This window comes from Perna viridis, chromosome 2 (genome assembly GCF_037379345.1).
Source record: "Perna viridis isolate PV_CMFRI_1.1 ecotype Kerala chromosome 2, ASM3737934v1, whole genome shotgun sequence".
NCBI lineage: Eukaryota > Metazoa > Mollusca > Bivalvia > Mytilida > Mytilidae > Perna > Perna viridis.
In genome coordinates this window covers 69066420-69077633 of record NC_142446.1, presented here as the reverse complement: position 1 = coordinate 69077633, position 11214 = coordinate 69066420, and the positions used below count along the sequence as shown (strand labels likewise).

Genomic DNA, 11214 nt, shown 5'->3' with positions numbered 1-11214 from the left:
CAGCTATATCAAACATCAACATAGCTATCCTTTTGCACTATTAAATTCTTATATTTGCTGTCTGAACATATTCCGTGAAAGTCATGAATTGTTTAAAAGGTTGCAATTGTGTCATTTTATATGCATATCAAAAAATGCCTTTCGGACTAAAAATATATAAAATTTGCCAACTTTCGGAATGCTTTCATTTTCTTAAGACAAACATGAAAAGACCTAACATGTAAAATTCAACTAAGTCAAATTTTGATTCTCAAAACTCCTAAGCGCTATATATCATATAAGAGAGTGCAGATTATGCGACCACACATAAAGGAATGAATGAACAATTCCGTAGAGATCGCAAGTGAATTCCAATGCTCTCTATTTGAAAAAATCAACTTTTCCGAGCGTAAAAGGGGTCAATTGCCTCTTTGGATCAGCATATGGCTAGAAAAAATAGCATAGCATTTCCTGACAGAGTAATCAAGGGAATCGAGATTCAAGTCGAAATCTAAAGAGGTTATCCAATGATAAAGACTAGACAGGAAAAAACATACACATAACAAAGAGCCTGAATATATCAAACCAAAATAACATGTTCAAAGTAACAAAAGCAAATGAGCAACTGGTACTCCACTTAAAACTGAGAGCATGGACCAGGTGCACCGGTAGGGTAGAATATTAATGCCAGCAAACCGACAAAACGTTTTTTTTGAAGCACTTGACAACTTGTGCATGGTAATTTTATATCTATTGGTAACTTGACAAAATTTTTAGGTCAATAGTTGTTTAAACATTTTCCAGTGCCCTATCCAGATTTTTGAAAAGGGGGATTTCAAAGGTGTTTGAGAAAAAGGGGATCCTAGGCTATTACCGTACTTGCCAGTTTTTGCCCAAAATTAATTTCAACAAATGGGGACGGGGAGATCTGCCACTGTATTTACAGATAATTAAACCAAACACTTAGACAAATCTTTTGATATTTAATTACATGTATAAAAATGTTCATATTTAACATAACAACCAAATAAGTATCACAAAAATAACAGTGAGATTAGAAATAAATGATTATCACTCTTCTCTTTCATAGCTTCAGCTGTACAATGATATATGAAAATGATGTTTGTATGATACCAGATTATAGAAGATAAACAAACCTTTCATATTACAGTGAAAACTGCCTTAAGGAAACCCCCTTTGGACTCAAGAATTAATTTGGTTCAGAGAGGTGTTCAGATGGCCAAAGATTAAAAACATTTCAATTGATAATAAGGGACATTAAAAAAGTGTCTGGATTAGACAGGGTTTTCAGGGTTTGGTTTAGACAGTTTTTTAGATTATTCAGTTTGGTTTAGACAAGTTTTTTTTTAGATTATTCAGTGTTTGGTTTAGACGGGTTTTTACAGGGCTTGGTTTAGACAGGTTTTACTCTACAATACCCTCCTATTAAACTGTGGAAAATATAAATAGAAAACAAAAACATAAATCTAACAATAAGTGATAGTATTAATAAATAAAGATGGGGCCAAGAAACAGTACTTGCTTGTTGCATTAAAAAAACGGATCAATGCAGCTGAGCCCACATTATCTACACTTAATATATAAGTCCAGAAAAAAAGAAGGATATTTCTGCTAATATATAAAACATGTATTGGTACTACAATAAAAAAACTACAAAACACATGACTAGAAATCAGCCAGAATGCATGACATGCCAAAAAAATCCTAATTACTGGCAACAAACTATTTTTCAATGGCCTATACAGATAAATGAAAGTACATAAGGAACAGCTTTAAATAGATCAGCAGTAAAAAGAAGGCACCCTAATGACATAATATAACATTGGAGAAAACTGAATACAGTAAAGAGAATGATAGAAGCACTTTTATAATTGTAATCATCGACCAAGACATCAACTATCCTTGCACTTTCAATATGATTATATTGTACATGATTTAAATAGTATGTATACATGTACAACACGAATTTTAATAAATAAGTTTTGGACATAAAGAAGTCTTTTTATTCAGAAGGCAAGACATTCATTACACTTACTAGCAGCTAAAACCTCCTGATAAGAGACTTCTTTTTCAATTTGACATAATTGAAATATAAATATTATTTCATCAATCTTACATTTCTTAACAAAAAAGTCAAATACATATTAGAAAAATTCATTATCAGAAGTAACACACTTTTCTTTTTGATTGGATAAAAAAAATTGTCCATCATCTCATAGACCAAATTTTGATTATGTGGCTGTGACTTTATGATTTAATTTTTTTATAATTTTGAAACTAAAATAACATTAAAAGAAAATTACTTTGATCTGTTTTCTGTCTATTTGAAATAACCTGATTGAGGTTATTTCTTCATAGCCAGAAAAAAAAAACAGAAAAAAAATTACGTCAATTCTAAAAAAAATATAAATTTCAGTTTCCAATATCAACTATCATATGCAAACAAAATAGTTTTCCACACAACTGAAGCTGCTACAAGTCTGTAACTTGTTGGAATTTTCCACCTAACTGAAATAGACTTCTAAATGAACCCATACTTACTTTCACAATCTCTATAAACAAATGCCATAATTAACAGACAAAGTTCAGACACATTCATCAACAGGCATACCAAACACCATATCTTGAACCTTTCATTCATTGATTAGATTTTTTTTTATTTAGGTTTCAGCCATGGAATACAGGATGACCCGATCCAAGTAAAAATCATAACCCTCAACTGTCATGCTTCCAGAAAACCTTTGTATGCTATGAAAGTGCTACTCCAGTTGGTAGCCTTGGAGTAGCTATTAAGTCATCGTTAAAAGATAATTCTTGTGTCCATTCGTAGAGTTTACTAGCTTCTTTCTCCCATTCCTCTCCTTCTCCCTCCTCTCCTGTTATCCCGTACTTATCAAAATAGTCATCTGGCTCCTCTGATACAGCTGTAGGTTCCCTAGAATCCAACTTTAAATTACTGCCCTCCTAAAAAAATAAACCAATGATAAAACAAATTGAGACTCCTACACTTTTGGAAATTATGGTAAATGGCTACTTATTGGAAAATCTATTTGCCATGTATCTCTATGCACTTTTGCATACATTTTTCTCCCTTTCAATATCCCACCAATCAAATTTAAGGAGTTAAATACAGATATGTATTGCAGTTTGAATGAAAAATTACTTGAACCTTTCTATCATCTAAAAAGATTGTGTAATATCTGCATATGATTTTTTTTTAATAAGTATATTATCAAGTGCCTAGCAGGGCATAAAAGTCATTCTCATTTTCGTTTTGGGTTGGGTACATTTCAATGAAATACAAAGTATTTTTCCACAAGAAAAATATATGTATATTTATACAACTGATTCCCCTTCAATTTATAATTAAAAAAAATACAACATCTGTACCTGTCAATCTAAAAAAAATTGTTTACAATATGATAAAATATGAAATCCACAACAATATTGTGTGACCCCAACCATATATGTGCTGTCCATTACATTGTTTGAAAAAAATCTACTAATCAATGATGATATCCAGCTATTCACGAAATCACATGTCCCTCTGATTTCATGAAAAAATAAACGATGAAACCTCTACCAAATGTAGATAAAAAAAAATGAGTGATTCCTCATGGTCAACCTCAAAACATTTATACATACTTCAATTATTACCAGCTGAAATAAAGCACAAGAAAATAACACAATGTCAGCAATCAATAAACTATAAATTGGACAATGTTTGTTGAAAATATTCCATCAATATATTGTTTGTTTTATATATTTAAGAGCAGGCCAACATGTTTTTTCGCAAAAGAAACCAAAGATTATAGCTGGTAACATACTGATGAAGATAAAGCAAAACAAAACTGAACGTGTCATAACTTAAAAACAAATCTAACTTATTTCAATACTCCACCTATTGGATAAAAGTAATTATTTTATTAATAAGTTCCAAACCAACAAACCTTATCTAGGCCATACATCTTTCTAAGTTTCATTGCCCTCAGTCTTGCCTGTTTTGATCGACGACTAGATGGCTGACTATAAGACTGTGACATCTTCGATTTTGGAGTATGCATTGGAACCTGTGGTACTGAATCCAGTGTTCTGTAAATGGGCCCAAATTCAATTTAAAACTAGATTTTGGCACCATCAAGTGAAAAGTATATTTGGATACACAACAAAGCAAAGATCTATATCAAGTTAAATAGAAAAAGGGACATACTGCTTTAATGAAAAATAAAATATTGTAAAATCCATGAAAAACTGTTTTTAAATAGTCATACACAATTTCAATAAAGACACATTTAATTTTTTTTTTATTTTGTGAAATTGATTAACAGAGAAAAATTATAGATAAAGCATTAAAATTCATTAAAATTCATTAAAAAAAAAGATAACTCTTTATTTTTGTGAATTGTAAGGAAACTTTAAAATCCTTTTCCAAGTCATCCATTGTCACTTTAACAAAATAAAATTTACCATGTGCTAACCATATCATAGAATCTGCCTGACATGGACAGCTCTTAATTAAAGTACTTACCTCAATTCAGATATAGCTCTTATATGTTGAACTTTTATTTCCTGTGAAACTGGTTTTTGAATGAGTATAGGTAGTTCTACATGTAACCGTGGCGACATTCTCTGGTTATATAAATAATCAACTATGTCGTAAAATATTGTTCGTCTGGATAAATCTGAAAAATAATAATCTAGTTATTGACAATTCTAAGGACTATTTTTCCCTTTAAATTTAGAATATAAGGAGTAATCAAGGGAACCAAGACTCCAGCAGAAATAAAAAAGAATGTAATCCAGGGACAAAGACCAGATATAGAAAACAGGCAAACACAACAAAGAACATAAAGTAACTAAAATAATACATACAAAGTTAAAAAGTAAATGATAGGAGATGTTGTATGATTGCCAATAAGACAGTCATCCTCCGTAAGCCAAGCAACAAACAATTAAATTTCTACAGGTCATTACACAGTCTTCAACACTTAACAAAACAAGTACCATACAGCAAGCTGTAAAAGGCCCTTAAATAAATGAAATGAAACTATTCATAAAAGGCAAAAATCGACCAAATGTATAGAAAAATGTAAAAAAAACGAATAACAATGAACATAAAAAACCAGTCTGGTTAGTGTTATCCTATATAATATTGGTCTATCATGAATTAAGGATGATGAAGTTTAAACTGGTTTGAATTGTCTTTGGATCAAATATGGAAAGAAAAACATCAGTCTTTGAAAGGATGAAGGCATAAAATTAATGCAGCATTATCATCTCTGAGTTTCCTAAAAGTTTCAGGACATTTTGTAAATAAATAGTGAAACATTTGTATCAAAAATCCTCAAGAATGTTTCTGTTCCAAACTGTCCCTGAAAAATGTTTTGGCCGTATGCCTTTTTCAGTTTCCCCTCCAAATAACTTTCTACTCAACATCTTTCAGTTGGTGTTTCTTCAGTTGCACAAGATATAGAGTAGAAAATCAGCTGGGAATGTTTTTCAAAGGTTGAAAAAGACAAGTTAGAATAGTAAAACAATAAAAGAGTTTAACAAAATATTTTTTCTGAAAAGGCAGTTGCAGTAGCTGAAATGCTGCCTTTTTTTCATATTAACAATTTATTCCACTTCATGTATTATATACAACCTTACCGTCCAATGTTAACTTTCTCCAGTAGTTTTCTTTGCCACCCATAGAAGCTGGAGATTCATCTGTGTTAGCTAAATACTGTAAAAAAGTGAAATATTTATTTTCTTATATTTCAAAATGAGAGTAAATTTCTTAAGTTTTAATGTCATAAGTCAATTAAAGGTGTGCTACCATGTAACTCTTCAACTCACCATTAACAGTAGTCATTCTTATTATTATACCACACAACAGATAAACAGATCATATATTGTAAAGGTCTTAAAGCAATCTGACTGAATGGAACAATTGATGGTCGAATTTTAATTAGATTGTCTTAAAAATACATCTTAAAGGAGATTTGACAGCTTACAATTCTGTGCTGTGTCAGGAGTGATTCAAATGAGTAGTAAAAAAATTGAAAATCCTCTAAATTCATTTACACAAACCTGCATATAATCTTTTAATGTCGTGACATCAACTTCATCTGTGATTCTGTACTGTTGCTGAAACATGGCATCCTGTAACATCTGGTCGTAAAATCTCCTGTTTCCCATGTTACGTAAAGAATCTTCGGAGGCCTATAAAATAATCTAACAATATGAAATCCCTAGAAAAATAGATATCAAGTAGACTACAATGTCAAAGACACAGAGACCAATACCACAAATCAGACATGGTTGTAAGGAGCCAACCAAAAAGCGAAAATTGTTTAAATCAGAAGCAGATATACGGTAATTAAAATCATGTCTAACCATTGGAAGGAAACATGATAAAATCTATTCTATTATTAAATTATGTCAATCTCTGTGTTTTGAAAATTTAACAATAAGTCAACTTTTCCTATAAATTTCATCCAAATTCAGTATTTCATTTAAATCATTTGTTAATGGGACATAGATGAAACAGATTTATTTAACAAAAATATTTACCTTAACTGCAAATTAAATTTTGTAAATTATTATAAAATCTTGATCAGTACTGTAAGCGGCTGTTTAGTATGAAAACAATTTAATTTGATTTGTAACAAGCTTTCTGATTGGTTGTTTCTCATTGTGCAAACCCAGTTTTTTGTACAACTTGCTTCGGTACCATGACAACATTAATGTTGATCAGTCAGCACCTACTTATTCAAAAACAAAATAATGTTTTGATAACGAACAAAGTCCGAATCAATCAGATATTAAATAATAAGGAATATTTCTAATTTTAGACAGGTTATACGCAACAACATGGTTAATGTCAGTTTACACTTTGTATTTTGTAGTGTTAACAAAACCAGATTATTTCATATACACCTGTTCAAATATTTTAACAACTATGTTCACCATCAAAGCATCAGAACATTACTTAAATAAGTAACACAAATAAACAATTTTTATGATTTGCCAGGGTAGACAACTCTTTAATTGACATCTAAATGCTCCATTACCTCTGAAGCTGGTTTTATAGTTCTTCTTCCACTCATATATTTTAAACCTTTTCCTTCTGTGTGAATATATATTTTGAAAAATATCATAGGCGGAAATTCTGGCCCTCCAAACCTGCAATAAAAATAACACATTATCATTGAAATATGTTGTCAACTGAGGAGTAATGAAATATAGTTCATTCTGAGACAAATCTTTCTAAGACATTTAAGAAATTTTAGAACACTTTCGTATAATTGTTATGAAAGAGTTTCAAGGTTCTGAAGTGTTAAAAAATAAAATTATAGGAAAATGTGTATGGGATCAATATATAGTCAGGGAAAGTTAAATCACTTGACAAGAAAAAAAGAAGAAACAAATCTGTTGAATACTCTTACTCTAATATATACCAGTTTTCACTACAATAACTCAAAACTTTCATTATAATGTCCAGATACACTTGGTTAAAATATCATATTTGACATTACTACATATCTTACATCAATCAAGTGAATATTATTCAACATCCAATGGCCTATATTACATGCATTCCAGGATGAAAACAATTGATTTGATCATTATTGTGCTAGCAACAGCCAACAAGTAGGCATGCAACTCCACTTGGACACATCATTCTGACTCAGTCTCAACACATTTCGACACTATCCCCTAAATACCATGTGATTGGTGATGGTGAAGGAACAGTGCCTCCTACATATTGGGCATGCAAGTTAAGTTATGCACATGAATTTTAATAATAAGTTGAATAACTAAATTTCACTCAGCCAGAAACAACATTTGGTGTTCTAAAAGAACATTAAAAAGAGAAAATAGCTATTTCACTGAAGCTGAAGCTAGCGATTGTTCCCGAGATTGTGACTACATGGTACAGTAGCGCCCTATCAGAATATAGTGAAATCTGTTTCAACCAAATCCTAAATAATCGGAAAACCTGTCTTAATCCCTGCACTTTTTAAAGTCTATTTATATCAGTTTAAATTAATTTTGAACCTAAGTTAAATTAAACACCTTTCTACACTGAATTAAAACTCTGAAAGGGTTCAATATTGGACAGTTTTCTTCATGTATTAACATGTTCCATTACCTGAATCTGACCCTAACTTGCTGAAACTTGTCACACAACAACTGTGCTTCTTTTGGGCAAACTTTCCGAAGGATTTCATTAGAAAGGGAATTTTCCTGAAAATATAATACATAAATCAATTTCTATTCATGACAAAGGTGCTGATCAGTTGTTGTCTTCTTTCCTTCAAGACCTTTTTTTTCAATTTAATACTGTAAACTGGGAAATGTTTGCACTGTCTTAATTACAGAAAAAAAATACAAAACAAGTAGTAAACTTACTGCTGCACAAACTGCATGTTTTAACAACTTAAACATTTGTCGGTCTCTGAAGGCAATCCACTGTCTTTCAATAATAGTGGCTGCAGCTTGTTTTATAAGTCTGAAAATACATTAACAAATGAGACAACAGCTTGGTTCATGATTCTTTCAGGAATAGTTCATATTACAAATAAGAGGAGTTGTGATGACAAGATGCTTTAGTCATGTACTTCAATTTAGGCTGAAAAGCACATAATTCCCACTGAATTTGTGATGACAACTTGCTTCAGCCATGCACTTTTAACTAAGTTCAAAGGGCATAACTCCCACTAAATTTCTGATGACAAGATGCTTCAGTCACATACTTTGTGATAGCTCGAGAAGGCAAAAAGAATTGATAGAAAGACATGACAAAAACATTGTACCATCTACAACTTTGTTGCGTGGGGTATAATGAATGATTAGTTTAAGTAGGTTCACCCTTTACAGGGTGTTGTTTCACTGGATCAATATAAACAGCATAAATCAAACAAAATGTCCAGAGGCAGTGAGTAAACAAGTATATTTTGGAAGAAATTGACTTTTAACCAAAAATGTGTTTAACAATGTTAAGAATGCCTTGATTGAGCAACTTCACCATAAAAAAACATAAAAACATTGACAACAGTTTCTTACTCTTTTTCTGATCTTTGTGGTCTTTCATGCCTGGAAGTGGATTTTCGTTGACTTATATGATCAAAATTTGTGGAACTAACTGGAGTTGTTGTAATTGGTCTTGCTCTTCCAAACTCCTGTCCTTCCAGTGTTGCAACAAAATCACCATGAAGGCTTCTTGTTGGTGTGGCTGATTTCCGTTTAAACTCATCACTTTGGGCTGATGGCAGCTTAACACTTATTGATGCTCTACTTGCAATGCTCTTGGCATCATAACTCTTGCCACTTTTTCCTCCTGGAGAATCTCCCATGTTGTGATGTAAGATAAAAGTCTGTAAAATCAAATTCATATGGTAATCTACCTTCAAAGTAAATTGGTCAATTTAATTACAGTGCAAAATAGATACTCATGAATAATGATCACTGTTGAGGACCTATTGTTTATGGATCATTATGATGTATCCATCTGCATCTATTCAACAGGTCATAGTTTTCCTTTGCACGTTTGTCTACCCCAGACTTTACTTTTTATGAGCAACTGGGGGGGGGGGGGGGTTCTTCTGTTACTTTGTATGTATGATTTTTAGTTACTTTATATTCTTTGTTGTGTATGTCTGTTTTCCATGTCTGGTCTCTGTCCCTGGATTGCATTCTTTTGATTACCGCTATAACCTTGGTTCCCTTGATTACACTTTTAAATAGTGCCAGCAAATCAAAAGAAAAAATCTCTAAAATCTTGATGACCTTTATAATTCCTTTAACTTATTAAATTGCAAGCAACATCTGAATTCATAAAAGTATTATATCTTCAATGACTTATTTTGCCTCTGATTGCTATTGTTTACAAAATAAAAGTTATAAGTTGATACATGTATACTTCATTAATTTATTTTTGTATATTCTTCAATCTAGTCAATATTGTATAAATATTGTTCTGTGTATTGTTTTTACTGATTATGTTCAATTATAGAGCTTTCTTTAAATAAATAAATTCTGAATTCTGTTTACATTGTATGTCCACAACTACTCCTAGTTACTATGACGTAAGCCTCTGACTAAAAGTATGTTGTGTATGGAGGGTAATGTTATCGTAATTTAGAAAAAATCACTATACAAATGTACTAGCTTACAGGCTATACAAGATGTGAAAACCAAAGTCATGAGCATTACTCAATACAAATTTGAAAAGTTTTTTTTTATAATTTGAATAAGAGGACAGGTTTAATACTGTGTGTGACATAATCCAAAAAGGTAAAGGAAAATCTTATTTAAAGTCTGTTAATAATACACAATTAACAAAAGCTCTTTAGAGCTTTTTAACCAACGGCAAGATTTTCAACCATTTAGCTAATGTGAGGTTCTTGTATGGTCACAAGGCTTGTAGGAGATAGGGGCCTGGAAACTGGACTTGTGTGGGACTAAGTCCACAGTAGTGTTGAACCACTCGACCACCCTGCCCCAGAAAATAGTGAATATATCCTATACCAAGGAGATTTATGTATTGGACTTACATTATAAGCAAGCTTTCTGAAATGTTTAGAAATTTGTCTAAAAATGAATCATACTGACACTTGAGAAACTTTCGTCCAGGCAAAACACTAAATCAGGGTACTTTGAAGCTTCAGAAATATTTAAAATGCAGGCTACACAAAACGTGGCCTTCCTCATTTTATTTTCCATGTTGTTTTGTATACAAACTTCTTTCAACTGAGATTAAAGATATCACATTGTTTCTCTGAACTTCAACATGTCATTTAGAAGCAATTCTGATATGTGCATTCATTGGAGAAATGATAAGCTCCTTCATTTGGGGTATTTACATATGTTTTTTTGAAAGTGTTGTACGTTTCACCAATCTAAAGGGGCATTAGCCAATACCATAAATGCATAATGCCGACCACAATTTTCACTACAATTGTTATTGTTGGAAATTAAATATCAAGCAATATCATTATATTTATATTCAAAATTTCTGCTTAGATTAAATAAATTTTGTTTACCAAAAACGGAGAAGTTGAGTATTTTAACTAAATCACATTATTGCATTCACATTTTTGGTCTCCACAATAAACAATATGGCGGGATGCTTTGGATACTTGGAAAGAATAAGAGAATGAATTGAAGAACGACATTCTTAAGAAACTTAAGGATCTTTATCGAGAAAATTCATCCTCTCAATTTCTA

The 11214-nt window shown here is 31.5% G+C and overlaps 1 protein-coding gene across 2 annotated transcripts; it reads right to left on the bottom strand.

The window, feature by feature from the left end:
• Positions 1 to 947: 947 nt before the first annotated feature.
• On the bottom strand, positions 948 to 11143 carry LOC148626687 (uncharacterized protein CXorf58-like). 2 transcript variants are annotated; one of them, XM_088570872.1, is made up of 11 exons: positions 11031 to 11143; positions 9052 to 9362; positions 8398 to 8497; positions 8138 to 8232; positions 7056 to 7167; positions 6073 to 6204; positions 5650 to 5725; positions 4529 to 4682; positions 3951 to 4092; positions 3646 to 3660; positions 948 to 2964 (listed from the first exon to the last, which is right to left on the bottom strand). In XM_088570872.1, the coding sequence occupies exons 2-11, from the start codon at positions 9339 to 9341 to the stop codon at positions 2749 to 2751; spliced, it is 1332 nt and encodes a 443-aa protein (XP_088426998.1). In that variant the 5' UTR covers positions 9342 to 9362; positions 11031 to 11143; the 3' UTR covers positions 948 to 2748. The 2 variants fall into 2 exon arrangements, with proteins under 2 accessions (XP_088426998.1, XP_088426999.1); XM_088570873.1 differs by lacking the exon at positions 3646 to 3660 and having other exon boundaries at positions 11031 to 11142.
• Positions 11144 to 11214: the final 71 nt, after the last annotated feature.